This window comes from Oncorhynchus nerka, linkage group LG7 (genome assembly GCF_034236695.1).
Source record: "Oncorhynchus nerka isolate Pitt River linkage group LG7, Oner_Uvic_2.0, whole genome shotgun sequence".
NCBI classification, from domain to species: domain Eukaryota; kingdom Metazoa; phylum Chordata; class Actinopteri; order Salmoniformes; family Salmonidae; genus Oncorhynchus; species Oncorhynchus nerka.
In genome coordinates this window covers 55,988,433-56,015,569 of record NC_088402.1, presented here as the reverse complement: position 1 = coordinate 56,015,569, position 27,137 = coordinate 55,988,433, and the positions used below count along the sequence as shown (strand labels likewise).

Sequence of the window (27,137 nt, the reverse complement as noted above, 5' to 3'; positions counted from 1 at the left end):
TACCAAACGGGCCGGCATGTCACGTCTCTGCACATATTTACATTTTAACAAAAAAGACAGACGACAAAGGGGGAGGGATCATAGCGATAAAGCAGACCATCAATCAAAAGATTTATAGGCCAGACATCCACAGCAAACGAATCCCAGGTAAACATAAAAACATATGTGTTACAACTTGCATCACACGCTGTAACGTTAATATACATAAGGGAAAGTTGTACGTATTTTACGAGTTATGGCTTTTTGCATTTTATGACTAGTTAATTATAAACATAGGCAGTACCCATGTGGTTTCATCGAGCCGGAGACTGCAGATTCTTTTGTTTAAAAAAAAAGATTTTAAAAACTAGGAAGACGGACAGGTACGAGAGAATAAGGAAACCCCTCTGCAGACGTGTTAATTAATTCGTCACAGAATTAGATTGAAGATAATCGGAAGACTGGTTCCTATATAGTTCAATGAGCTTGTTACACAGGAATCTGAACAGATTCGGGGGAGTGGGTGTGCATTTGTAACGACGAACAGCTGACACAAGCTTAGTTCATTTTCATTTTTTACTATCAAGATATAATTTCGAATCAGTTTTTGTATTGACGAAACGTGAATAAATCCGGTGGAGGTGGTTGAGCAACACTGGGCTGTGACTGGAACAGAGATGGATGGAAAGGTAGGCGGGTTAGGAGTTGAGGAGGACCGGATGGAGTGGAAAAGGTGGAGGTAGAGTAGTAAAGGTTAAGAAGAAGAGGACGCCTGAGGAGCCTTTGCAGGTCTTGTGGGGGGAGAGTATTGATGACGGAGGTTCGGTTCGCAGTGTTGTATTGGCGTTCAAGGTGTTGGTGAAATTTAAGGACCATATTCAGATGGTTTAATGGTCGCATGTACAGGTTGCAGGTGTGATTACAGGGCGCAGTGGAAATCTTAGGCTTTGAGCTCCAAAATGCAGGAATAGGGAAATAAAATAATGAAAATGGTAAAATAAACAATATGCATAATAACAAAGGTGGCAGTGATGAATAAATACATTTCTATTGGGGTGGAGGCAGAGTAAAGACTTGAGGGGGTGGGGTGGAATGACCATAGGGGGACAGCAGCATGATCATTGAGTGAAATAAAAACAAAAAAAGTAATAATATACATATTAACAACTACAACAGTGATGAATGTCATTATGGGGAGGGGGGGGGTAGCTGGTAGCGGGTGAAGGTCCATACGGGGAGTAGCAGGGGAGCGGGGAGCAGGTAGCTGACTAGTGGTGGCTATTCAGCATCCTGAGGGTATAAACTGAAGGACTGGACAATAGTTTTTGCCATGATGCTCCTGTTCTACCTGCGTCTGAGTGATTTGAAGCGGGTAGAACAGGGCATGGCTTGGGTCGCTGGGGTCCCTGATGATCTTCTTTGCCTTCCTGCGACACCTGGTGGTGTAGGCTCTGGATAAGAGTGTCTGCTAAATGACTTAAATGTAAATGTGTCCTGTAGGGCAGGGAGTGTGCTCCCAGTGGTGCGTTCGGCTGCACGTTTTAACATCTTCTGAAGAGCCTTGCGGTCTGCAGCGATGGAGTTGCCATACCGGGCTGTGATGCAGCCCGACAGTGTGCTCTCGATGGTGCTCCTGTAGAACACTGAGCATCAGCATCCTTAGGTTAAATAGTCGCTGTCGTGCCTTCTTCACTATGGTGACCGTGTGTTTAGACCATTTCAGATTCTCTCAGATGGTTTCGCCGAGGAACTAGAAGTTATTGATCGTCGTACACAGCGGCGCCCCGTCGATGAGGTGGAGTCACGGCGGTCTGTACAATCACTTTGACGAGGGATTTGGAGAGTAAAGTAGGAGAGGATGTGTCTGCCGAAGCTCTTCGTGATGGAAGTTTGGTGGTGCTGTGTTTCAATGTTAAACAGTATGAGAAGGAGCTCAAACTCAAGCAGGTATGTAAACGTGTGGTTGATAGTAGCATGCCGGGTCAAGCTGGACGGCAGTGGGTGAAGGGACTTATTACAGGAGTTCCATAAATGAACGTGAAAGAAATAAAGGACCACTTGAAGGGAGGCTCTCTTATTGAGGCAAAGTGCCTGCAGGTGACACAAAATGGGAAGAAGGTGGATAGCTTGTCAGTGCTACTAAGATTGGGTTTATGAGTTACTATGTGCGACCATGCCGAAACCATTGCGTTGCTATAACTGTCAACGGTTTGGGCACGTTGCGGCGGTGTGTAAAGGCAAAAGGAGATGTGTGGGGGAGAACATGCATGTGGAGAGATGGGGTCCAGTTAAAGTGCTGGTAAAAATCATCTGTCCTCATTTGCAACACTCACTACCGAGTTCAAAACTGCCTCTGGAAGCAATGTCAGCACAATAACAGATCGTCGGGAGCTTCATAAAATGGGTTTCCATGGCTGAGCAGCCGCACACAAGCCTAAGCTCATCGTGCACAATGCCAAGTGTCGGCTGGAGTGGTGTAAAACTCGCCGCAATTGGACTCTGGAGCTGTGGAAACGCTTTGTCTGGCGTAATGAATTATGCTTCACCATATGTCAGTCCGACGGACGAAGCTATGTTTGGCGGATGCCAGGAGAACGCTACCTGCCCGACTGCATAGTGCCACTACCAACTGTAAAGTTTAGTGGAGGAGGAATAATGGTCTGGTGCTGTTTTTCATGGTTCGGTCTAGGCCCCTTAGTTCTAGTGAAGAGAAGTCTTAATGCTACAGTATACAATTGCATTCTAGACAATTTTGGGCTTCCAACTATGTGGCAACAGTTTGGGGAAGGCCCTTTCCTGTTTCAGCATGATAATGCCCCCATGCACAAAGCAAGGTCCATACAGAAATGTTATAGCAGCAAAGAGGGGACCAACTCCATATTAATGTCCATGATTTTGGAATGAGATGTTTGACAAGCAGGTGTCCACATACCTTTGGTTATGTAGTGTAACTTGGGATCACAGGACTGATATGGGAAAATGTACAGGATGACCTCCATAAGATTATCAGTCCAGCCAGGAATCATGTATTGGTTAATTATCATAATGGTGTTAATCCCTCAATGGAATGTCAGAAGTTTGATGGCTAATGGTGTCTTGAGGAGTTACCAGCTGAACCTGACATGATATGTCTCCAGGGGACCTGGCTTAAACCTACTCTCAATTTTGTATTACAAGGTTGTGTTGCAGTCTGTAGAGATAGGGTGGCAGGGGAGGAAGAGGGTGTTTCCTTTATAAAGCGAGGGATCCCATATAGGTGTGTGGGAGTTGAACAGGAGTATGTAGAGGTGTGGTTAGCAGGGGGGGGGGGGGTATGGATATAGTGAACTTTTACAACCTGTGTAAGAGACTAGAGTTGATGGCCCTTGGGAATGTAGAAGGTCAAGATAGGAGACTGGAAATGTGGTGTGGGGATGTTAGTGCTCATAGTACACTCTGGGGAGGGTTAAGGACTGATGTAAATGGACAAGTGTTGGAGGAACTACTGGATGAGAAAGGGCTTGTGAGTCTTAATGCCGGCCGGGGAATCAGGATTGACCCAGTAACTGGAAAGGAATCTGCTCTGGATCTTACCTTGATCTCAAGTTCAATGGCAGGCAGATGTAATTGGGAGTTTTTTTTGAGGAATCTACAGGGTGTACTGATCACTACCCTGTCGTGCGCTGTAGGCTTGAGGGTGAGAGATTCAGTAGGAAATGGATTGAGGGGATGGATATTTGGGAAAGCAGAGTGGGCTTTCAGGAGTTGAGTAAACAGGCGCTGTCTAAGGTCGATCTCAATTCAGATACAGAAAGAGTTAATGACGCAGTAAGAGGAGCAGCAGTAGGAGCGACAAGGCAGGCGATTCCTATGGGTACAGGGGGGAGAAAGAGTAACGCAGTCCCCTGGTGGACTGAGGAGTGTAGAGAAGCAGTGAAGAGTAGGAACAGGGCTTTCAGAATGTTGAAATGGTTCCATAATCACCAGCACCTGATTCAGTATAAACAAGCACAAACAGTAGTAAGGAGGATCATTAGGACAGCTAAGAGGGAGTGTTGGCACCGGGTTCTGTGGATACATAGGCAGGACCACTCCTATGGGGGATGAGTGGGGTCAGATGGGATTGGGATCTCCCTGTGCTGTGGGGAGATATGGAGAAGGCAGATCTGTTAGCCCAGGCATTTTAAGGTGCATTGCTAAAATAATCTGACAGCAGCGTCGGAGGAGAACATCCTACGGTCCTGGATCAGAGAGAGATGGTGGTGGGGGGGATGCATTGAATGGCCCTTTTCCGTTGGCTGGGATGAAGAGAGCTTTAGCTAAAGCTGGGGTAACATCTCCTGGGAAGGATGAGATGTGTTACATCATGATGGCTCATCTGCAATGAAGAAAGTATTGGGCCTTTACAATAAGGTGTGGCAGGAGGAGAAACTGCCTGGAAGTTGTAAGCAGGCTGTAGTGGTGCCGCTACGGAAACCAGGGAAAGACCCAACTAGCCCTTTTAATAAGCTGTAGGCCGATAGCGTTGACATGTATTTAAACTTATGGAAATGGGAAATGCTGACTTACTTTCTGGAGTGTAGAAGACTAATGTCACCAGATCAAAGTGGGTTCAGGAAAGGCAGGATCCTGTACTGTGCCTTGAGTCAGTCATACGGAAGGCACAGGCAATAAGGAGGTGGTGGTAGCCGTTGTCTTTGATGTAGAAAAGGCTTATGATGTGGAAGGAAGGCCTACTCATCAAGCTGGATAACATGGGGTTTGGAGTAGAGGTCGACCGATTATGATTTGTCAACAGCGATACCGATTAATCAGACAATTGTTTTGTTTTGTTATAATGACAATTACAACAATAATGAATGAACACTTATTTTAACTTAATATAATACATCAATAAAATCCATTTAGCCTCAATTAAATAATGAAACATGTTCAATTTGGTTTAAATAATGCAAAAACAAAGTGTTGGAGAAGAATATAAAAGTGCAATATGTGCCATGTAAGAAAGCTAACATTTCAGTTCCTTGCTCAGAACATATGAAAGCTGGTGGTTCCTTTTAACATGAGTCTTCAATATTCCCCCGTAAGAAGTATTAGGTTGTAGTTATTATAGGAATTATAGGACTATTTCCCTCTATACCATTTGTATTTCATTAATCTTTGACTATTGGATGTTCTTATAGGCACTTTAGTATTGCCAGTGTAACAGTATAGCTTCCGTCCCTCTCCTCGCTCCTCCCTGGGCTCGAACCAGCAACACAACAACAATTAGCGCGTGCTAACTAACTAGCCATTTCACTTCGGTTACACAAGCCTCAGCTCGGAAGTTGATAGGCTTGAAGTCATAAACAGCGCAATGCTTGACGCACAACGAAGAGCTGCTGGCAAAACGCATGAAAGTGCTGTATGAATGAATGTTTACGCGCCTGCTTCTGCTAACCACCTCTCAGTCAGATACTTAGATACTTGTATGCTCAGTCAGATTATATGCAACGCAGGACACGCTAGATAATATCTAGTAATATCATCAACCATGTGTAGTTAACTAGTGATTATGATTGATTGTTTTTTATAAGATAAGTTTAATGCTAGCTAGCAACTTACCTTGGCTTACTGCATTCGTGTAACAGGCAGTCTCCTTGTGGAGTGCAACGAGAGAGAGAGAGGCAGGTCGTTATTGCGTTGGACTAGTTAACTGTAAGGTTGCAAGATTGGATCCCCGAGCTGACAAGGTGAAAATCTGTCGTTCTGCCCCTGAACAAGGCAGTTAACCCACCGTTCCTAGGCCGTCATTGAAAATAAGAATGTGTTCTTAACGGACTTGCCTAGTTACATAAAGGTATAAAAAAATATAAAAAAATCGGCGCCCAAAAATACCGATTCCCGATTGTTATGAAAACTTAAAATCGGCCCTAATTAATCGGCCATTCTGATTAATCGGTCGACCTCTAGTTTGGAGGAAGGGTTTTTAACTGGATAATGTGTTTTCTTTTTGCGCGATCAATACAAGTGATGGTGGGGAGCTCTGTCAGAAAGCTATGAGGTAGATAATGGTACATTCATGGAAGTGTCATTAGTCTTTTGTTGTTCTCTATTTTGATTGACGACCTGATATTGGAAGGTCGTTAATTGCGGATGATGGGGCACTGTCGAAGAGAGGGAGAAATATTACCCATACAGTCAGAAGAGTTCAAGTGATTAATGAAGTAGAGCAGTGGTCCCTCAGGTAGGGCTTCAAGTTTTCAGTTGAGAAAACAGACCGTTTCTTTCTAGAAGGAAGGTTGGGGAGTAAAAATACTTGGACGTTGTATGGAAGGAATCTGGAGAGGGTGGGATGGTTTAGGTTCTTGGGGGTCTGGTTTGACACTCGAGTGACATGGGCAGAGCATATTAACAGAGTACTTGTCAAAGGAAAGAAAATATTGAATGTGATGCGTTGCTTGTCAGGAATGGAGTGGGGGGGCAGATAGAATGGTGTCAAATGCTATATATAGTGCTGTTAAAGTCATCACTGGATTATGGAAGTATGGCATATGGATCAGCAGCTCAGACATCTTTTAAAAAAGCTAGATGTAATCCAGCTTCAAGCCCTAAGAATATGTTGTGGAGCACTCGAGACCTTTCCGGTGGCAGCGATGCAGGTAGAGTTGGGAGAGATGTTGTTTAAAGTTAAGAAGACATTACCTATTGGGTAAATCTACAAGGATGTAAGGTTACACACGCTACAAAAAAATGTACTCCTAGAACATTAACGAAATCTGAATACAATTATTTGGGTGGATAGGCAATGGTATGGCGAGAGAGATGGGGTTGTTTGGGAGGGAGTTTAGCCCCTCTGTGGTTCTTCCTACTGATTGCGAGGGTAAGATATAGGAGGACAGGTGCAGAGAGGACAGGTACAGCTTTTAGTGTTACTGAGTTTAAGGTGGCAGTGACAAAAAGAGCAACGGATAATTTATCTGTTTGCACAATGGAGTTGTTGGCCATACTGTTGGCTGCAGAGTGGGTGGAGGAGGAGTAGTCTTCTGCTCTGACTCCTGTGCAGCACTGATGAGCGTAACTTAATACACCCTGTCTGCTACGAGATGCAAATGATGAGGTTTTGCAGTATTTGTATAGGGTGAAACAGGTTGGGGGTATTTGATGTTCCTCTGGGTACCAGCTCCAGTGGGAGTAGAGGGAAAGGAGGAGGTAGGTGGGTGTTATCACCAAGCAGGCTCTTAAACATCCTAATGTTGAGATGGAATTGTGAATTAGTAAAGCAGAAGCCAAGCGGTTTAATAAGAGCAGTGGTTAAAAACAAATGGCAAGAGTTGTGGATCAGGGAGGGGAAGGGAAGACGCCTGTTTCAGATCCAGGAAAAGGTGGGGGCAGGGAGGTCCTCAGGCCAAGAGAGAAGGGAGGGAAGTGTAATCACAAGGCTGAGACTGGGACACAAAAGGCTCAATAGTACATTGAAATTGGGGCGGAAACATCTGACTAGGAGGTGTGATCATTGTCAGGAGGAGATGGAGACAGTGGAACATGTTCTATTTCAGTACCAGAAATATCGGAGGGAAAGGGAGTGATTGTTATTAGATTTGAGATGTAATTTGGGGCGGCAGGTAGCCTAGTGGTTAGAGCGTTGGGACAGTAACCGAAAGGTTGCGAAATCGAATCCCCGAGCTAACAAGGGGAAAAAAATCTGTCGTTCTGCCCCTAAACAAGGCAGTTAACCCACTATTCCTAGGCCATCATTGTAAATAAGAATTTGTTTTTAACTGACTTGCCTAGTTAAATAAAATAAATACAAATAATGGGGTTGAAGAGCCAGGATTCATTGAACTGCTGGGGGAAATCTTCAGGGGATGTAGTATTTCCTTATGTATTTAGTTTCCTTGGATTGACGAGAATCTTGGGTAGGATTTAGACCTTCACTGTCTCTGGTCCACACTCCAGTCCAGGTGGTGGCGGTAATGCACCTTAAAATTGGTTGCCAACTGCCATATAAAATCCACAGAAAATCTGAAGCCAGGAGATTTAGCAACGTTTTCATCTCACCTTCAACTTTTAGTTGGGGAAAGATACCGTTTTTCATCTGTGAATTAGCTAGCTAACTTTACCCAAGATGTGTGTCTTTGTTTAGAAATTGATAGCATACACTAGCTGGCCTTAGTTAGTAGCTGGTAGTAAAACCCGTGCATTGTGTGGGTATTTTCATATTTTTCTGGAGTTTAATAGTTAGTTGTCCGATAGGTAGTAGCCATTGATTATGCTAGCATGACGATAAAGAAATGCGGAGAAGACTGAGTGCTAGGTTAGTCGAGGCAATTTGTACATGTAGGTAGGGGTGAAGTGACTATGCGTAGATAATAAACAGAGTAGCAGCAGTGTACAAAACAAATGGGGGGGGTGTCATTGTAAATAGTCCAGTGGCCATTTGATTCATTGTTCAGCAGTCTTATGGCTTGGGGTAGAAGCTGTTAAGGAGCCTTTTTGTCCTAGACTTGGCGCTCCGGTACTGCTTGCCATGCGGTAGCAGAGAAAACAGCGACTGGAGTCTGACATTTTTTGGGAGCTTTCCTCTGACACTGCCTAGTATATAGGTTTTGAATGGCAGGAAGCTTAGCCCCAGTGATGGTCCGTAATGTAGTGCATTATGGTCAGTTCGGCCTACCTTTTCCTGCAGTACACGATCAGCTCATTTTGTCTTGCTCACATTGAGGGAAGAGGTTGTTGTCCTGAACAGGGAGTACAGGAGGGGACTAAGTACACACCCCTGAGGGGCCCCAGTGTTGAGGGTTGAGGATCAGCGTGGCAGACGTGTTGTTGCCTACCCTTGCCACCTGGGGGCGGCCCGTCAGGAAGTCCAGGATCCAGTTGCAGAGGAAGGGGTTTAGTCCCAGGGTCCTTAGCTTAGTGAAACAGTTTGTGGGCACTATAGTGTTGAACGCTGAGCTGAAGTCAATGAACAGCATTCTCACATAGGTGTTCCTTTTGTCCAGGTGGGAAAGGGCAGTGTAGAGTGCGATTGAGATTGAGTCATCTGTTGGGGCGGTATGCAAATTGGAGTGGGTCTAGGGTATCTGGGAGAATGCTGTTGATATGAGCCATGACCAGCCTTTCAAGCACTTCATGGCTACTGACGTGAGTGCCACGGGGCAGTAATCATTTAGGCAGGTTACCTTTGCTTCCTTGAGCACAGGGACTATGGTGGTCTGCTTGAAACATGTAGTTATTACAGACTCGGTCAGGGAGCAGTTGAAAATGTTAGTGAAGACACTTGCCAGTTGGTCCGTGCATGCTTTGAGTACATGTCCTGGTAATCTGTCTACCCATGGATTTGTGAATGTTGACAAGTTTTAAGGTCTTGCTCACATTGGCTACCGAGAGCGTTATCACACAGTCGTCCAGAACAGCTGGTGCTCTCATGCATGCTTCAGTGTTGCTTGCCCCCGAAGCAAGCATAAAAGGCATTTAGCTCGTCTGTTAGGCTTGTATCACTGGGCAGCTTGCGTCTGGCTTTCCCTTTGTAGTCCGTAATAGTTTTCAAGCCCTGCAACATCCGACGAGTGTCAGAGCCGGTGTAGTAGGATTCAATTTTAATCCTGTATTCACGCTTTGCTTGTTTGCTGGTTCGTCTGCGGGCCTAGCGGGATTTCTTGTAAGCGCTATGACGTTACTAGCGCGAGTCGCTATGGTTAATCATGGCTAGGATAGGTGGCTTTCTAACTTTTGTGTACATGGACCAGATCATTGCAAATTGCATTGTCAGCAGTTCAGGTAGAAAACTTTGGTTAAGGTTGTATTGATATCACAATGCAAGTCTGTTTTGTTTTCGCCCCAACTTTTCTCCAGTGACAAACATTGGCAGTAGAATGGTCCGTACTAAAGAGCTCAGTGACTTTCAACGTGGCACCGTCATAGGATGTCACCTTTCCAACAAGTCAGTTCGTCAAATTTCTGCCCTGCTAGAGCTGCCCCGGTCAACTGTAAGTGCTGTTATTGTGAAGTGGAAACGTCTAGGAGCAACAACAGCGCAGCCGCGAAGTGGTAGGCCACACAAGCTCACAGAACTGGACCGCCGAGTGCTGAAGCATGTAGCACGTACAAATCGTCCATCCTCTGTTGCAACACTCACAACTGAGTTCCAAACAGCCTCTGGAAGCAAGGTCAGCACAAGAACTGTTCGTCGGGAGCTTCGTGAAATGGGTTTCCATGGCCGAGCAGCCGCTCACAAGCCTAAGATCACCAAGTCCGGCCTTCAAGCAGTGACTGTCGCTGACGATATCAAGGAAAAAGTAGTAAGTCCTCCTGACCTGCATGGGGTTAAGTCGAACATTGTTCAGGTAATCAAGGGAGGGGGTTTGTGATGTGACTATATAGAATTGTGGTTCATGTGAATGGAGAATGTAACATGTTATTAGTCACTTGTAAATCAAGGGTGCTTATGCAGTGCTAGAACAAAACATCAAGAGAAACGTTTAGATAAAGGTGATCCCTGTATTGTCATTTCTATAGAAACTTGACTTACCTAAAGTCAAAGGTCAACTGCTCATTTTCGGCGCCACCAACTGGGATCTCATCGGAAGGAAAGAGGTGCCAAAAGCACAAGGTATAACCCTGCCCAGTCCTGTACATTGCTGTATGCAATACTCCACTTGGTTGTCCCTCAATAGCACTCGTGCTACCAACTTTGAAAGTAGTTTTTCCTGTCTTTCTACTGACAATCTTGAAGCAATCCTCATAATTGACTGCAGTATTGAACTGTTCCTGTTTCTTATCAAATCAAACTTTAAAGTGCATTTACAATTGCAGCAGACTTTACGTTAAAATTGTGGTGTGTGTGGGGTCTCGCAGCGGCCTTCAGGAACCTAGGCCAGAACTTGTGGGGTCCTCACCGCTATGGCAGCCTGAGTGACGTGCAGGTCAGCAGTGTGGTGTCTGGGCCCTGTGCTGCCCACAGCCTCTTAATCACCACTGAGGGCAAGCTCTGGAGCTGGGGTAGGAATGCTATACTGTAATAGCTCATGGTAGTGTATATGCAAGTACAAACTGTTCAAAAGTTTGGGGTTACTTAGAAATGTCCTTGTTTTTGAAAGAAAAGCTATTTTTTTGTCAATTTAGAAGAAACTCAAATTGATCAGAAATACAGTGTAGACGTTGTAAATGACTATTGTAGCTGGAAACGGCTGATTTTTAATGGACGATCTACATCGGCATACAGAGGCCCATTATCAGGAACAATCACTCGTGTTCCAATGGCACGTTGTGTTAGCTAATCCAAGTTTCAATAAGCAATAAAACTATCATTTTTTAGACTAGTTGAGTATCTGGAGCATCAGCATCAGGGTTCGATTACAGGCCCAAAATGGCCAGAAACATACTTTCTTATGAAACTCGTCAGTCTATTCTTGTTCTGAGAAATGAATGCTATTCCATGCGAGAAATTGCCAAGAAACTGAAGATCACGTACAATGCTGTGTACTACGCCCTTCACAGAACAGTGCAAGCTGGCTCTAACCAGAATAGAAAGAGTGGGAGGCCCCAGTGCACAACTGAGCAAGAAGACAAGTACAAGACAAGTGTCTAGTTTGAGAAAAAAGACGCCTCACAAGTCTTCAACTGGCAGCTTCATTAAATAGTACCCACAAAACACCAGTCGCAACGTCAACAGTGAAGAGGCTGTGTACTACGCCCTTCACAGAAGCAGAACACCCGCAAAACACCAGTCTCAAAGTCAACAGTGAAGAGGCAACTCCGGGATGCTGGCCTTCTAGGCAGAATTGCAAAGAAAAAGCCATATCTCAGACTGGCCAATAAAAAGAAAAGATTAAGATGGGCAAAAGAACACAGGCACTGGACAGAGGAACTCTGCCTAGAAGGCCAGTATCCCGGAGTTGCCTCTTCACTGTTGACTTTGAGACTGGTGTTTTGCGGGTGTTCTGCTTCTGTGAAGGGCGTAGTACACAGCGTTGTACGAGGTCTTCAGTTTCTTTTCAATTTCTCACATGGAATTTCTCAGAACAAGAATAGACTGACGAGTTTCAGAAGAAAGTTCTTTGTTTCTGGCCATTTTGAGCCTGTAATCGAACACACAAATGCTGATGCTCCAGATACTCAACTAGAAGGACAGTCTTATTGCTTCTTTAAAATAAGCCGTTTTCAGCTGTGCTAATAAAATTGCAAAAGGTTTTTATAATGATCAATTAGCCTTTTAAAATGATGAACCTGGATTAGCTAACACAATGTGCCATTGGAACACAGGAGTGATGGTTGCTGATAATGGGCATCTGTATGCCTATGTAGATATTCCATAAAAAAATCTGCCTTTTCCAGCTACAATAGTCATTTACAACATTAACCATGTCTACACTGTATTTATGATCAATTTGATGTTAATGTAATGGACAAAAAATGCGATTTTCTTTAAAAAACAAACTTTTGAACATAGTGTATATGTCTCATAGATGTAATCATTCTAGCTGAGTCCAGAAGAAATCGCCAATATTGACTTCTTTCTCCCTCTATCAGGTCGAAATGAAAAGGGTCAGCTGGGTCACGGGGACACCAAACGCCTGGAGGCCCCAAAACTGATTGAGGCCCTCGCAGACGAAGTGGTGGTGGCTGCAGCCTGTGGACGCAACCACACCCTGGCATTGACAGAGGGTGGCACCGCCTACTCGTTTGGAGAGAACAAACTGGGCCAGCTGGGTCAGGGCAACCAAACAGATGCAGTCCTCAGTCCAGCCCTGGTAAGCAACATAAACCTTGAAAAAGAAAGGAGAGCCGCACACTCTAGGAGCTCAAATGCAATAATTGAATGACCTAATAACCAACGTGTCTTCATCAGGGTATGACGACAAACACTGCGGTCACTAGTTTATATAGTGTCAAAGGACACACAAGTGTCTGTAATCATGGCCGGGTGTGGCTTGATACCATTGGTTCATTTACAGATATAAGTAGAACATATAAACATAAAGAACATAAATGGAGAGCATACGATCATAGATTCAATTTGGCTACATAGGCCTACAAACATGTACAATGAATAGCAAAATCACAATGGCTTCAGATCAAAGTCTACGTTGAGACCGAAGGGAGAAAGCGTCTTTTAAATGAAAGTTCCAGGCAGCCTCTCGTTTTAACAATAAATTGTCGACGTCACCCCCTCTCGTAGGGAGGGTGACGTGTTCGATGCCGATATAAAGTAGGGCCGAAATTGAGTGGTTCGCTTCCGTAAAGCGGGCCGCAACTGGGTACGTCGAATTTTTGCACCTAATGGTGCTACGATGCTTCGTAGTTTTAATTCACACATCGTTTTACCCACATACTTTTTACCACAAGGACAAATGACAAGATAAATAACTGTCTTAGTGGAGCACGTAATCACACCTTTGATTTGTTTCCCTGTTTGGGGTTGTTTGAAGGATCTACATTTGTAAGTGCCATTGCATTGAGTGCAGCCACTACACTTGTAGTTTCCATCTGGTAGAGGCACGAATAGACGTTGTGCAGGGATATTTTGTGGCGGTAAATCAGAGTTTACCAAAAAAAAAAAAAAATGTTACCTTTTATTTTATTTTCAATGACGGCCTAGGAACAGTGGGTTAACTGCTTGTTCAGGGGCAGAACGACAGATTTTGTACCTTGTCAGCTCTGGGATTTGAACTTACAACCTTGCGGTTACTAGTCCAATGCTCTAACCACTAGGCTACCCTGCCGCCCCAATTGATCTCTGAGATTTCTTCCCCGCGAGAATACGACCAAGGGAGGGTCGGAAAACACATGACTGATACTGTCATCGGATCTTAGAATGTGCCAATGTTTGAACGATTCCCTTAATTTGCTCAGAGCACTTTGAATAGCGGGTAGTAAGAACACAAGAATGCTTATTTTTGGGAAACTGTCCTTGAAAGAGATCATGTCTCGATTTATTTAGGATTTTTTCAATGGCCGTATTAATCTGACCATTTTTGTACCCCCTCTCCTTGAATTTTCTTTGCGTCTCAGCAATATTTCGGTCAATCTGATTGTTTTTTGCAAAATCTTTTGATTTGACAGAATTGGCTGAAGGGAAACTGTTTTTCAATGGAAGCTGGTGACAACTACCAGCCCTCAACAAACTGTTACGATCAGTAGGTTACCTGTAAAGATCAGTGCATAGAACATTATCCTCACACAAAATCAGAAGATCAAGGAAACTGATTTGACGTGTGTCAGATTGCATAATAAATCTCAGGTGCTCAGAACGAGAGTTAAGAAAAGCATGGAACGCCTGGAGCTGTTTTGCATCACCCCTCCATAGAACAAAAATATCATCAATGTACCGTTTCCAAATAATTATGTTAGGCAAGAAAACATTTTTGAGAAGATTGAGAATTTACTGTTTCTCCATGTAACCCACATACAAATGAGCATAGTTAGGAGCCATAGGGGATCCCATAGCAGTACCCTTCATCTGAATAAAGTAATCGTTTAGAAACATGAAATAGTTGTGTGTGAGTACTATTTCAGCCAATTTTATAATGCATGCACTGGAAGCAACATCAACCTCATTATTCATCAGCCTAATTATTGTGGCTGATTTATTATAGGTTTAATATGGCCACATGCTGAGCCTGTGCTTATGAAAGCTTCTCCTTTCCCCTCTCAGATCCAGTACAATGGGCAGCCCTTGGTCAAGGTGGCGTGTGGGGCAGAGTTCAGCATGGTGGTGGACTGCAAAGGAAACCTCTACTCGTTCGGGTGCCCAGAGTATGGCCAGCTAGGTATGTACGCAACTAACGAGCAGGACTGGAACTTCTAAAAAAAGGTTTCTCCAATGACACATTTGAAGAGTCACAATGACCCCTTCAAAAATCATTCTAGATCTAACACTGGCGTTGCACTTGTAACAGGGTTATATTGGTGATTCCCCTTGCCACTTTATTGTTAAGCCAATGGGTTTTTGGTTATAGTTTTGTCTTGCCTTCACCTACTCAACACGGCATCTTATTGGCTGGTTTGCGTAGCTTGCTTACGACGGAGGATGTTTCAGTTACAATCGTCCCAGTGAACAAGCACCAAACCAGCGGTAGTATGGCCAGCTAGTTGGTTGCAAACTGTATGTCAAAATTGATTTTTATACTCCCAAGTGATGATTTAAATGTAGAATTTACAGCGGGGAGAACAAGTATTTGATACACTGCCGATTTTGCAGGTTTTCCTACTGTAAGGTCTGTAATGTTTATCATAGGTACACTTCAACTGTGAGAGATGGAATCTAAAAACAAAAATCCAGAAAATGACATTGTATGATTTTTAAGTAATTAATTTGCATTTTATTGCATCACATAAGTATTTGATCACCTACCAACCAGTAAGAATTCGGTCTCTCACAGACCTGTTAGTTTTTCTTTAAGAAGCCCTCCTGTTCTCCACTCATTACCTGTGTTAACTGCACCTGTTTGAACTCGTTACCTGTATATAAGACATCTGTCCACACACTCAATCAAATAGACTCCAACCTCTCCACAATGGCCAAGACCAGAGACCTGTGTAAGGACATCAGGGATAAAATTGTAGACCTGCACGAGGCTGGGATGGGCTACAGGACAATAGGCAAGCAGCTTGGTGAGAAGGCAACAATGGTTGCCGCAATTATTAGAAAATGGAAGAAGTTCAAGATGACGGTCAATCACCCTCGGTCCGGGGCTCCATGCAAGATCTCACCTGTGGGGCATCAATGATCATGAGGAAGTTGAGGGATCAGCCCAGAACTACACGGCAGGACCTGGTCAATGGCCTGAAGAGAGCTGGGACCACAGTCTCAAAGAAAACCATTAGTAACACACTACACCGTCATGGATTAAAATCCTGCAGCGCACGCAAGGTCCCCCTGCTCAAGCCAGCGCATGTCCAGGCCCGTCTGAAGTTTGCCAATGACCATCTGGATGATCCAGAGGAGGAATGGGAGAAGGTCATGTAGTCTGATTAGACCAAAAAGCTCTATTTTTGTCTCAACTCCACTCGCTGTGTTTGGAGGAAGAAGGATGAGTACAACCCCAAGAACACCATCCCAACCGTGAAGCATGGAGGTGGAAACATCATTCTTTGGGGATGCTTTTATGCAAAGGGGACAGGACGACTGCACCGTATTGAGGGGAGGATGGATGGGGCCATGTATCGCGAGATCTTGGCCAACAACCTCCTTCCCTCAGTATTAGCATTGAAGTGGCTGGGTCTTCCAGCATGACAACGACCTGAAACACACAGCCAAGGCAACTAAGGAGTGGCTCCGTAAGAAGTATCTCAAGGTCCTGGAGTGGGCTAGCCAGTCTCCAGACCTGAACCCAATAGAAAATCTTTGGAGGGAGCTGAATGTCTGTATTGCCCAGCGACAGCCCCTAAACCTGAAGGATCTGGAGAAGGTCTGTATGGAGGAGTGTGCCAAAATCCCTGCTGCAGTGTGTGCAAACCTGGTCAAGAACTACAGGAAACGTATGATCTCTGTAATTGCAAACAAAGGTTTCTGTACCAAATATAAAGTTCTGCTTTTCTGATGTATCAAATACTTATGTCATGCAATAATTTGCTAATTAATTACTTAAAAATCATACAATGTGATTTTCTGGATTTTTGTTCTAGATTCCGTCTCTCACCGTTGAAGTGTACCTATGATAAAAATGACAGACCTCTACATGCTTTGTAAGTAGGAAACACTGCCGATTTAGCAGGTTATCAAATACTTGTTCTCCCCACTGTATATCGATTTGTTCGAATAACATTTACAAACATCACACATAAGATGCAGCGTTTTTTGGTGCATATTTGTTATGCATTTTGTTGTAGAGAGTTCCAGCTAATACTAGCTAGCAACTTACTGTGTCTGGTGGGGGGGTTCGTATATTTTGCACAGTGCGGCACGTGCAGAATTGGATGGTGAGCTGTGCATTGCATGACGTGCTGTTTTTATCAGGTACATTGTTCAAAATATTATATTGTAATTGTTATATTATTTTGTTAACTACATTGCCCAGTGAACAAGCACCAAACCAGCGTGCGGTACGTGCAGAGTTGGATGGTGAGCTGTGCATTGCATGACGTGCAATTTTGTGCTGTGTCTATCAGACTAAAGCTCCATGACTGGTGCTACAAATTGGAGCTCGTGTCGATGATTGATTGTACACAACGCAAGACGAGTACTGTTACAGTGGTGCCGTGACCAGCCGTCGCTGGATTTCCATCTCAGAACTTCGCCGTGGTTGCCGTTGAAGAATCAGATAAGACGTCGCTGGTGCAGTTTATGGAGATATCACATTTCGCCACAAGAGGGCGCTACTGTGGCGTTTTATTATCGAAATTGGGGATTTCTCTGGCTGAGACTCTCCTCACAGATAAACGATATAACTTTTGTATTACTTGTTTATTTGCAATTCTAACATATATCTGAAATAAGTAGGGTGAGTTTTACCAGTGTACTAGATATAGGTTAGATTTTGAAGTGAGGTTGAAAATATATATAATTTTTTGCTATTTACATTTTAATTAGTGTGTTGATTTCCCATTGTTAAGATGGAAGGCGTTGGGAGAGGTAGGGGTTTCCTGTCATTTAATCTGTCACCATCTGTTGGTAGGGGTTCAGCCAAAATTCCATTTGCTTCTACACCTATGCCTAAACTGGAGGTTTTTGGGAGAATTGATGATAGTTTACCCATGGAAACGCCCAAGGATGTGTGTGATAGAGTTTTGCCAAATAGAGGGAGTGGGGAGGTCTCCATGGATTTCATAGCAGACATAGTACAGCAGATTGGTCATTCCATTGGGGAGAACATTGCCTCCTGTTTGGAGTCAAAGGCAATCGTTGGACATGTTGGGGACAATGTTATGGGGAGTGTATGCAGTTCTAGGGTTATGGATGTGTCAGCCCTGGTATTGAAGTCTGATATCAGGGAACCGGTGTACTTTTGGGGGGATGGCTCTGAAAAGTGCACAGTGCATGAGTGGGAGGATATGGTCATGGTTTACATGCGTAAGAGGGGCGTGTCTGTGATGGACCAAGCAGTTGAGGTTATGGGTAAGCTTATGGGAAGGGCCCATTGTTAAAGTGGGCATACGCAGCAATCCCTCCGTTGATTTATCTAAAGGCCGAGTCCCATCTTTGACATACTGAAAGAACATTTTAGTGACACTGCTTTTTCAAGCATGCCCCTCGCCGACTTTTATGCCACATTACCTCTGACTGATGAACAACCATTTGAATATTGGCTCAGACTGAACAGGACTATGGAGGTTGCTGAAGATTGTCTAAAGAGACAGAAAAAAAGTGTTGAAGACCCATCTCGTGAGCTCACAGTCATGTTTATCAGACATTGCCCTAATGCTGAACTGTCGCTTATCTTTAAGTGCAAGCCATTACAGCAGTGGACCGCTGCAGATGTTCATGAGAGGCTGGATGAATACAGGAGGGAGCGGAGGTACTCTCACTTATCTAAGTTGACCCCAGCCATCGCAACAATGAAGCAGGAAGTTGGTGCTGTCATGCCGATCACCATGCCTGCTGTGAGGCCCCACATGGAAGTACCCAATACGTTGCCTTTCCCAGCCCAGACTATGCAGGGCTCAGCTGAGCCGATGGAACGTATCCTTGCAATGCTGGAGCAGAGGCCACAACCGTCTGACCGTAAGTTCCAAAAAGGGAATAGGAGCAAATTGAAGTCTAATGGGCCATGTAACGTGTGCAGGGATGCTGGACATGATACTTACTTTCACTGCAGGGCCAATCACCTCTGCTTTCTTCGTCATGTAGCTGGCCACGCACGCTCTCAGTGCCCCAAGGCCGCAGCTCTGAGCACAGCTGGTGGAGTCCCTACAGTAACTACTGCTCAGCTCCCGGGAAAACTAGTAGGCCTGCATGTAGATTTGGAGTCTGTATATAAACGTGTTTGTGATGAAATGAAGACTGAGAAGAGTATCATAATGCAGAACACACAGAGACTTTCCCCATATGATTATTTATTCTATGCCGAGGTGTTAATAGGAGGGGAAGTAGAAGTGAGAGCTATGCTTGACAGTGGATCCATGGCTTGTACCTTGAGCTCTAGGGTCTTACCTGAACTGTTGCATGCAGGAGGAGTGTTGAAAAGTCCATCATTGAGTCCTACAGAGGTAGTCTTGGTTGGTTGTGGTGGGTTGAAGACGAGGCCTTTGGGAGTATGTGAGCTGGAGATGGAGGTGTAAGGATGTAGAGTTGCTGTGCCTACACTGGTGGTTGAAGGCCAGAGTGATGACCTCATCTTGGGCAGCAATCTTCTAAAGCACTTGATTCACCACCTGAAGACGGATGGAGATCTCTGGAAGAGGGTTTATACTCCTGTGTGTGACTGGGTGAGGAGAGCAAGCTAATCGATATGATGGCTAATGTGGAGAGATGGAGAGACAGTGAAATACCTGACAAAGTTGGAACTGTGAGACTAAAAGGGGCTGTGACTCTAGAGCCTATGCAGGAGCACTTAGTCTGGGGCAGACTACAAAACACTCAGAATCTATCAGCGGGCAGTGCTGTCTCATTGAGCCCAGCAGTTCAAGGTCAACACCAAGGTCAATACTGGTAGTGAGGACAGTAGCTCTATTGCGGGGGAATGGGTGGCTCCCTGTTAGAGTGATAAACCTTTTTCAGAAGACAGTGACTTAGAGACGAAACGCCACTCTAGCCGATGTCTTTCCTTGCATGGCTCTAGAGGACTTTGACTGTTCGTGTGTGAATGATGATTCATCAGCAGCTTTACAGCAGCAGACAACGGCTGATATATTCACTGACTGCCAAGATGACTTGACACTGACTGACGGTTCCAGCCAACTTCACGATACTGACGGACCTGACAGTTCAAGCGATCCTGAGGTCTTACGTGACTTCGGTTTGACTGATATTGATGTCGACTCCTGTCAAGTGTCTCCTGCTGGTAAGAAGAAACTCATCCAGCTCATAGCTGAGTACCAGTCCATTTCTTTCCAGGCACAACTTGGATTGTGGAAAAGCTTCCGGATGTCTTCACCACATTCAACTGAGTGATGAGAAACCCTTTCGGATGCCCTACCGACGCCTTTCACCAAATCATTATGAGAAGCTCAAACAAGCATTGAATGAGATGGAAGAACGTGAAATCAGAAGGAAGTCTAGTAGAGAGTTCGCCTCTCCCCTTGTCCTTGTATGGAAGAAGTCTGGAGACCTGAGACTCTGTACTGATTTTCGTTTGCTCAATGCTCGCACCATCAAAGACGCCCACCCACTCCCTCACCAGGCTGACGTGCTGGCTGCTTTAGGTGGAAATGCCTTTTTCTCGACAATGGACCTTACCTCTGGCTACTACAATGTGGAAGTGCATGAGGATGACCGGAGATTCACAGCTTTTACGTCGCCATTTGGATTGTACGATCCAATCGTATGCCACATGGGTTAGGTAATAGTCCTGCAACCTTTATGAGGATGATGCTAAACATCTTTGGGGATCAGAACTTTCTTAGCCTGCTGTGTTATCTTGACGATGTCACTGAAGATCTGGCTATACAGCGCCTGGAAATGGTTTTTGAGCGTCTCAAGGCGGCAGGGTAGCCTAGTGGTTAGAGCGTTGGACTAGTAACTGGAAGGTTGCAAGTTCAAACCCCCGAGCTGACAAGGTACAAATCTGTCATTCTGCCCCTGAACAGGCAGTTAACCCACTGTTCCTAGGCCATCATTGAAAATAAGAGTTTTGTTCTTAACTGACTTGCCTGGTTAAATAAAGGTAAAATAAATACAAATAAACAACCTGAAGTTGGCGCCAAAAAAGTGTAACTTTCTGTAGAGGTCTGTGAAGTTTCTGGGTTATATCATTAGTGCGGATGGTGTAGCTACAGACCCTGAGAAGGTGAAGGCCATTAACAGTAACAGAAGCTGATCTGATGGAAGATGGCACTGACATTCCATCTCAGAAGAAATTGAGGTCATTCCTTGGGATCTTTGGATTGACTACTGGACACAAGGCTCCACGCTGGAAAAAGAAGCGACGCTCACCTGTCAGGAAGTTGACGGCTGCCAACTGGACAACAGAATGCAGACAGGCCTTATTCCAGCTAAAGCAAGCCTTATTGAACCAGGTTTTGTTGGCCCACCCCAACTTCGACAAACCCTTTCTACTCTCGGTGGATGCGTCCAGCAATGGCTTAGGTGCTGTGCTGTCCCAGGTGCAGGAACAGGGAGCTACAGCGAGACCTATAGCCTTTGCGAGCAAGTCCCTCAGTAATGCGCAGTTGAGGTATCCTGTGCACAGGCTCGAGTTCTTTGCCATGAAATGGGCTATCTGTGACAAGCTCCACCACTGGCTACGGGGACAGCAGTTCACGGTATGGACGGATAATAATCCCTTGACATACATTCTGACCAAAGCAAAGCTTGATGCTTGTGAACAGAGATGGATCGCCAAGCTGGCACCGTACGAGCTTGACATCAAGTACATCCCTGGAAAAATAAATATTGTTGCAGATGCTTTGAGCAGAGAGCCCTTCGTACGACCCAGTGCACTCCATCGCCTGACAAGGGTCCCGTACGAGACCTTACAAGCTGAAGCTAACGCTGTACGCACAGAGTGCAAGATGTGTTTCGCTGGTCCAGCCACCCCTTTGACAAAGCCTCTGACTCCAACGAAGTGGTCATTAGCTGTCAGGCTACTGTTGACCTCCCCATCTGGTGCTTTATCAAGACATGAAGTTGCAGCTGTTCTTCATTCACACAGTTGCTAGGTGGGTGAAGTGGGCTCACATGCACTGCTGTTGCCACAGCTTCCACAGGCTGTTATGCCATCAGAGCAGACCGATGTCGATGTTCTGCTACACGACCTACTGATGAGTAAGCAGCGTGATGACAATGTGATCAGCAGAGTCAACTTCTTTGTGGAGAGGGAGAGAAGACCATCCCGGAGGGAGCGTGCCCATGAGAGTGTTGAGGTTTTGTCTTCTCAGAAGTTGGGACAAGTTGACCATGAAGATGGGTGTACTGTATCGTGTTTCGAAGAATGTGGTTACAAAGAGGAAAACGTATCTGTATGTGGTTCTAGCCTCCATGAAAGCAATGGTGTTGAAGGGTGTCCATGATGAAGCTGGCCAACAGAGAACAGTCTACCTGACAAGACAGAGGTTCTTCTGGCATGGCCTGGAGAGGGAGGTAAAAGCGCTGTGAAGTGCTGCAGGAGATGCGGCGTGAGCAAGACTCCTGATCCGGAAGCAAGAGCTCCTCTTGAGAGCATAATAACAACTGAGCCTCTTGAACTAGTGTGCATAGACTTCTGGTCTGCAGAAGATTCTTCAAACAAGTCCTTGGATGTGCTCGTTGTTACTGGCCACTTTACCAAATTGGCTCATGCCTTCTTGTGTCCGATCCAGTCTGCTAAGTCAGTAGCTCATCAGTTGTGGAACAACTATTTCTGTGTCTACGGAATGCCTCGCCGTATACACTCAGATCAAGAAGCCAACTTTGAGAGTGCTTTAATAGCCGAACTGTTGAGTGTTGCAGGTGTTCAGAAGTCTCACACCACGCCGTACCATCCGATGGGGAACGGGTCCTGCGAAAGGATGAATAGGACGTTGGGAAACATGATCCGGGCCCTGCCGACGAGAGCAAAGCACAGATGGCCTCAGGCGCTGAAGTCCCTCACGTTTGCGTACAATTGTACAATACACGAGACCACAGGCTTTGCCCCTTTCCTGACAATGTTTGGGAGGACGCCAAGACTGCCTGTTGACATAGTCTTTGGCTCTGTCATAGAGAACCCAGAAGTTGTCTTCTATGACCAGTTTGTTCAGTCTGAGGCGAGATCTGAAAGAAGCCATGAATACAGCACAGCGAAGCAGTTGAAGAGGCATGCTGACCTTTATGACAGCAGAGTCAGAGGAGCACAAGTGGAGATTGGGGGCTAACAAGGGGGAGCGAGGAAAGCGGAAGCTTGCTGACCGTCGGGATGATACTGTCCACCTTGTCACTGAATTGAATGCTGACAGTCACAATTAAGATTCAGAACAGCTCCACTGGACAGGAGAAGACGGTACATCGCAACCTGATAGTGCCAGTCAACTTTCTTCCTTTTCCCCATGCTGCCGTTGATGAGGGAACAGACATGTCTGGATTAAGTACGCACTGACTGTGTTGACAGACCCACTATTGCAACAGTACACAACACTGTTACCTCTTATTGAAGGTAGTCGGGATCGTATTAGGTCAAGGGCAGGAAGGCTATTTAAACCAGTGTCAAGACTGATTGAGATGATGAATCAGCAGAAAGTTAGCTCTTGAAGGTTAAATAAGTGAATAGAGGGACAATGGTATTGACATCTTTTATTTGTTTTGCTTTTACATCATTGTGACCGTGATTAGAGGTTGCAGGATGGTAATGTGATGGATATGATAAAGTCTCTTATGGTTGTTTATTTTATTACTTGGATGTTTTAAAGTCACTGAGTGTACTTAACATGTAACAGGCATGTTTACCTATGAGGGCTAAGGGGATTGATCAACCACTTTTCACTCTAATTCTCATGGAGTATAGTCTGACTGGAATATTTAGTGACTGTTTTAAAGCAGGGTCTGCATCCTCGATATACATAGCTTTACCAACGCAAGAAGAGTACTGTTACACACTTATTTTTGTCTTGTGTTTTGGGTCACAGGACACAACTCTGACGGCAAGTTCATTGCCCGCGCCCAGCGCATCGAGTTTGACTGTGAGACCATTGCACGCCGCGTGGCCATCTTCATTGAGAAGAGTAAGGACGGCCAGGTGACGCCTGTACCTAACGTGGTGGTCCGAGACGTTGCCTGCGGAGGCAATCACACGGTGAGGAGGGAAGACCAGGGCGCGTATTCAGTCTTGGAGAACGATCAGTTTGGCCTTTTTAGATCATAATGAATAAAATGACATTATCCTAGATCAACACTCCTACTCCTGAGGCACTTTTATGAATACGGGCTCTGATACCTACTGCCACAAATACACATTGAGCCAGAAATGTGCATTTTAGAGCCTCCTGCGTGGCGCAGTGGTTAAGGGCACTGTACTGCAGCGCCAGCTGTGCCACCAGAGACTCTGGGTTCGCGCCCAGGCTCTGTCGTAACCGGCCGCGACCGGGAGGTCCGTGGGGCGACGCACAATTGGCCTAGCGTCGTCCGGGTTAGGGAGGGTTTGGCTGGTAGGGATATCCTTGCCTCATCTCGCACCAGCGACTCCTGTGGCGGAACAGGCGCAGTGCGCGCTAACCAAGGTTGCCAGATGCACGGTGTTTCCTCCGACACGTTGGTGCGGCTGGATTGGGTTGTGTATCGGAGGACGCATGACTTTCAACCTTCGTCTCTCCCGAGCTGCTACTAAACAATTGGATACCACGAAATTGGGGAGAAAAAAGGGGTAAAATTCAACAACAAAAAAACACACAAAAAAGGAAATCAAAGAATGATATAGAACTTTTGCATCTCACAAATAGTGATGTCTCCATCCCCCAACCTTTGCATAATCACTGAATGAAGAGTCATTCAACAGACGCTCTTATCCAGAGCAAGCTAGTGTTCCCTTCATGTTTAATGAATGAACCTGCAGACCTCTTCACTCTGGTCCTTAAATCTGGACACTGAGCGGGTCTGATAACATTTGGCACCAGCCTGTGTTTAAAGGGACAGTCCAGTTTTCACTTATATTGGCCGTAGTTGATTCGCAAAGTCAGGTTTCTTTTCTTCTCACTTTTTTGTTTTGTTAGCGCGAGGTATGTAAACTGTGTTTGTGTGTGTCCCCAGCTGATATTGGATTCCCAGAAGCGGGTGTTTTCCTGGGGCTTTGGTGGTTATGGACGGCTGGGTCACACGGAGCAGAAGGACGAGATGGTGCCCAGACTGGTGAAGCTCTTCGACTTCCCCGGGCGCGGGGCATCCCAAATCTACACTGGCTATCAGTGCTCCTTCGCTATAAATGAGATGGGTATGGGACACAATGCTTAACCCCTTGAATGTTGCACTGATGAGTAAATCTTTTTAGAATTATTTGATTTATTACCCCTATTATCAATTTATACCACTTTAAACCAAGAATACTACCGTTACTTCCCCACGTCTGTTGCTCTACCTGATATACACTCTGTACAAAACATGTATATGTATATGGTTAAAGAAGGCTTTTTAAGCCTTGAGACAAAGACTGTGTGTATGTGCAAGACAAAATATTTAAGTGCCTTTGAACAGGTTATGGTAATAGGTGCCAGGCGCAACGGTTTGAGTGTGTCAAGAACTGCAATGCTGATGGGTTTTTCACGCTCAGCAGTTTCCCATGTGTATCAAGAATGGTCCACCACCCAAAGGACATCCAGCCAACTTGACACAACTGTGGGAAACTTTGCAGTCAATATTGGCCAGCAGCCCTGTGGAACGCTTTCAACACCTTGTAGAGTCCATGCCCCAACGAACTAAGGCTGTTCTGAGGGCAAAAGGTGGTGCAAATCAATATTAGGAAGGTGTTCTTAATGTTTCGTTGTGTATGTTGTAGTGATTTCAGGGCGTATCCCAACTGTGATTTGAACCTAGCATCTGTCAGTTGGACACATTTTGCTAGTGTTTTTTGATAAGGAAGCTACAATATTAACATTTTGTGTGCAGGAGGGCTGTTTTTCTGGGGGGTCACCAATACCTCGCGGGAGTCTACCATGTACCCCAAGGCCGTGCAGGACCTGTGTGGCTGGAAGGTCCGCAGTCTGGCGTGCGGGAAAAGCAGTATAGTTATTGCTGCAGACGACAGCACCATCAGCTGGGGACCCTCCCCCACCTTTGGAGAACTGGTAAGTTTTATTATACAATTATACACTGAACAAAAATATAAAACGGAACAAGTGTTGGTCCCATGTTTCCCATGTTTCATGAGCTGAAATAAAAAAATCCCAGACATTTTTCATATGCACAAAAATCTTATTTCTCTCAAATTTTGTGCATAAATTTGTTTAAATTCCTGTTAGTAAGCATTTGTTGTTTGACAAGATAATCCATCCACCTGACAGATGTGGCATATCAAGAAGCTGATTAATTATACAACTGCACCTTGTGCTGGGGACAGTAAAAGGCCACTTCATAGTCACACAACGCCATGCCACAGATACCTCAAGTTTTGAGGGAGCGTGCAATTGGCATGCTGACTGCAGGAATGTCTACCAGAGCTGTTGCCAGATAATTGAATGTTAATTTCTCTACCGTAAGCTGCCTCCGTCGTTTTCGAGAATTTGGCAGTATGTCCAATCGGCCACGCAACCACAGACCACGTGTAACCACGCCAGCCCAGGACCTCCACATCCGGCTTCTTCACCCAAGGGATGATCTGAGGTGGGCAGGGCTGAGGAGTATTTCTGTCTGTAATATAGACTTTTGTAAGGAAAAACTCAATCTGGTTTGCTTGGCCTGGCTGCCAAGTGGTTAGGCCTATGCCCTCCAAGGCCCACCCATTGCTTCACCCCTGCCCAGTCATGTGAAATCCATAGATTAGGGCCTAATGAATTTATTTCAATTGACTGATTTCCTTATATGAACTGTAACTCTCAAATCTTTGAAAATGTTGCGTTTTATATTTGTGCTCAGTATAGAAATGTACTTGTGTGCTCAAGAGACTGCTGAATTGGCACACCTGTTCCGGCTTCACCACTTATGCCATGGGTTTTGTGTTTTGTTACAGGGATACGGAGACAACAAGGCCAAGTCCTCCACTACTGCTCAGGAGGTGAAGACCCTGGATGGAGTTTACACTGAACAGGTGTGGAGCAGCAACAGAGAATGAAAACAGTGATGAATTTGAATTCCCACTTATGTATTCTGAAGATGGGAACTGCATTTAGGTACATGTTCACTCTGAAACTTTTTGTTGTTTGTGGTTGCAGGTGGTGATGGGATACGCACACTGCCTGGTCATCGCCAGACAGGATACTCCACAGGAACAAGACAAGCTCAAGAAGCTGCCAGAGTACAACCCAGGCCCCCTCTGATGGGGCACCATCCAGCCACCTTACCATTTGTCAACAGATTCTCTCCAGAATGCATCTCCCCTTTAGTTCACCTTTGTAAGGCTTGATGGATGGCTGGGGTTCTTGTATGTATGCGAACACAAACAAGTCAGTTCTTTTTGTGTTTGTTCCCAAAGACCAATTACATTTTCTTTGTTCATGAA

The 27,137-nt window shown here is 45.1% G+C and overlaps 1 protein-coding gene across 1 annotated transcript; it reads left to right on the top strand.

Moving 5' to 3' along the window:
* On the top strand, positions 1-27,137 carry LOC115132004 (protein RCC2 homolog). Its single transcript, XM_065020650.1, has 12 exons — positions 1-147; positions 9,796-10,241; positions 10,459-10,552; positions 10,798-10,941; positions 12,472-12,692; positions 14,597-14,711; positions 16,841-16,900; positions 23,620-23,786; positions 24,737-24,917; positions 25,589-25,767; positions 26,649-26,726; positions 26,851-27,137. Exons 2-12 carry the CDS (start codon positions 9,816-9,818, stop codon positions 26,953-26,955), a joined length of 1,770 nt encoding a protein of 589 aa, XP_064876722.1. The 5' UTR covers positions 1-147; positions 9,796-9,815; the 3' UTR covers positions 26,956-27,137.

What these genes read in the sequence shown, in the direction of transcription:
- LOC115132004 (XM_065020650.1), top strand. Translation starts at nt 9,816, where the DNA reads ATGGTCCGTACTAAAGAGCTCAGTGACTTTCAACGTGGCACCGTCATA. An exon ending in GGGCAAGCTCTGGAGCTGGG is followed by an intron (nt 10,942 to 12,471) that starts GTAGGAATGCTA and finishes TCCCTCTATCAG; the next exon opens with GTCGAAATGAAAAGGGTCAG. An exon ending in CCTGCGGAGGCAATCACACG is followed by an intron (nt 23,787 to 24,736) that starts GTGAGGAGGGAA and finishes GTGTGTCCCCAG; the next exon opens with CTGATATTGGATTCCCAGAA.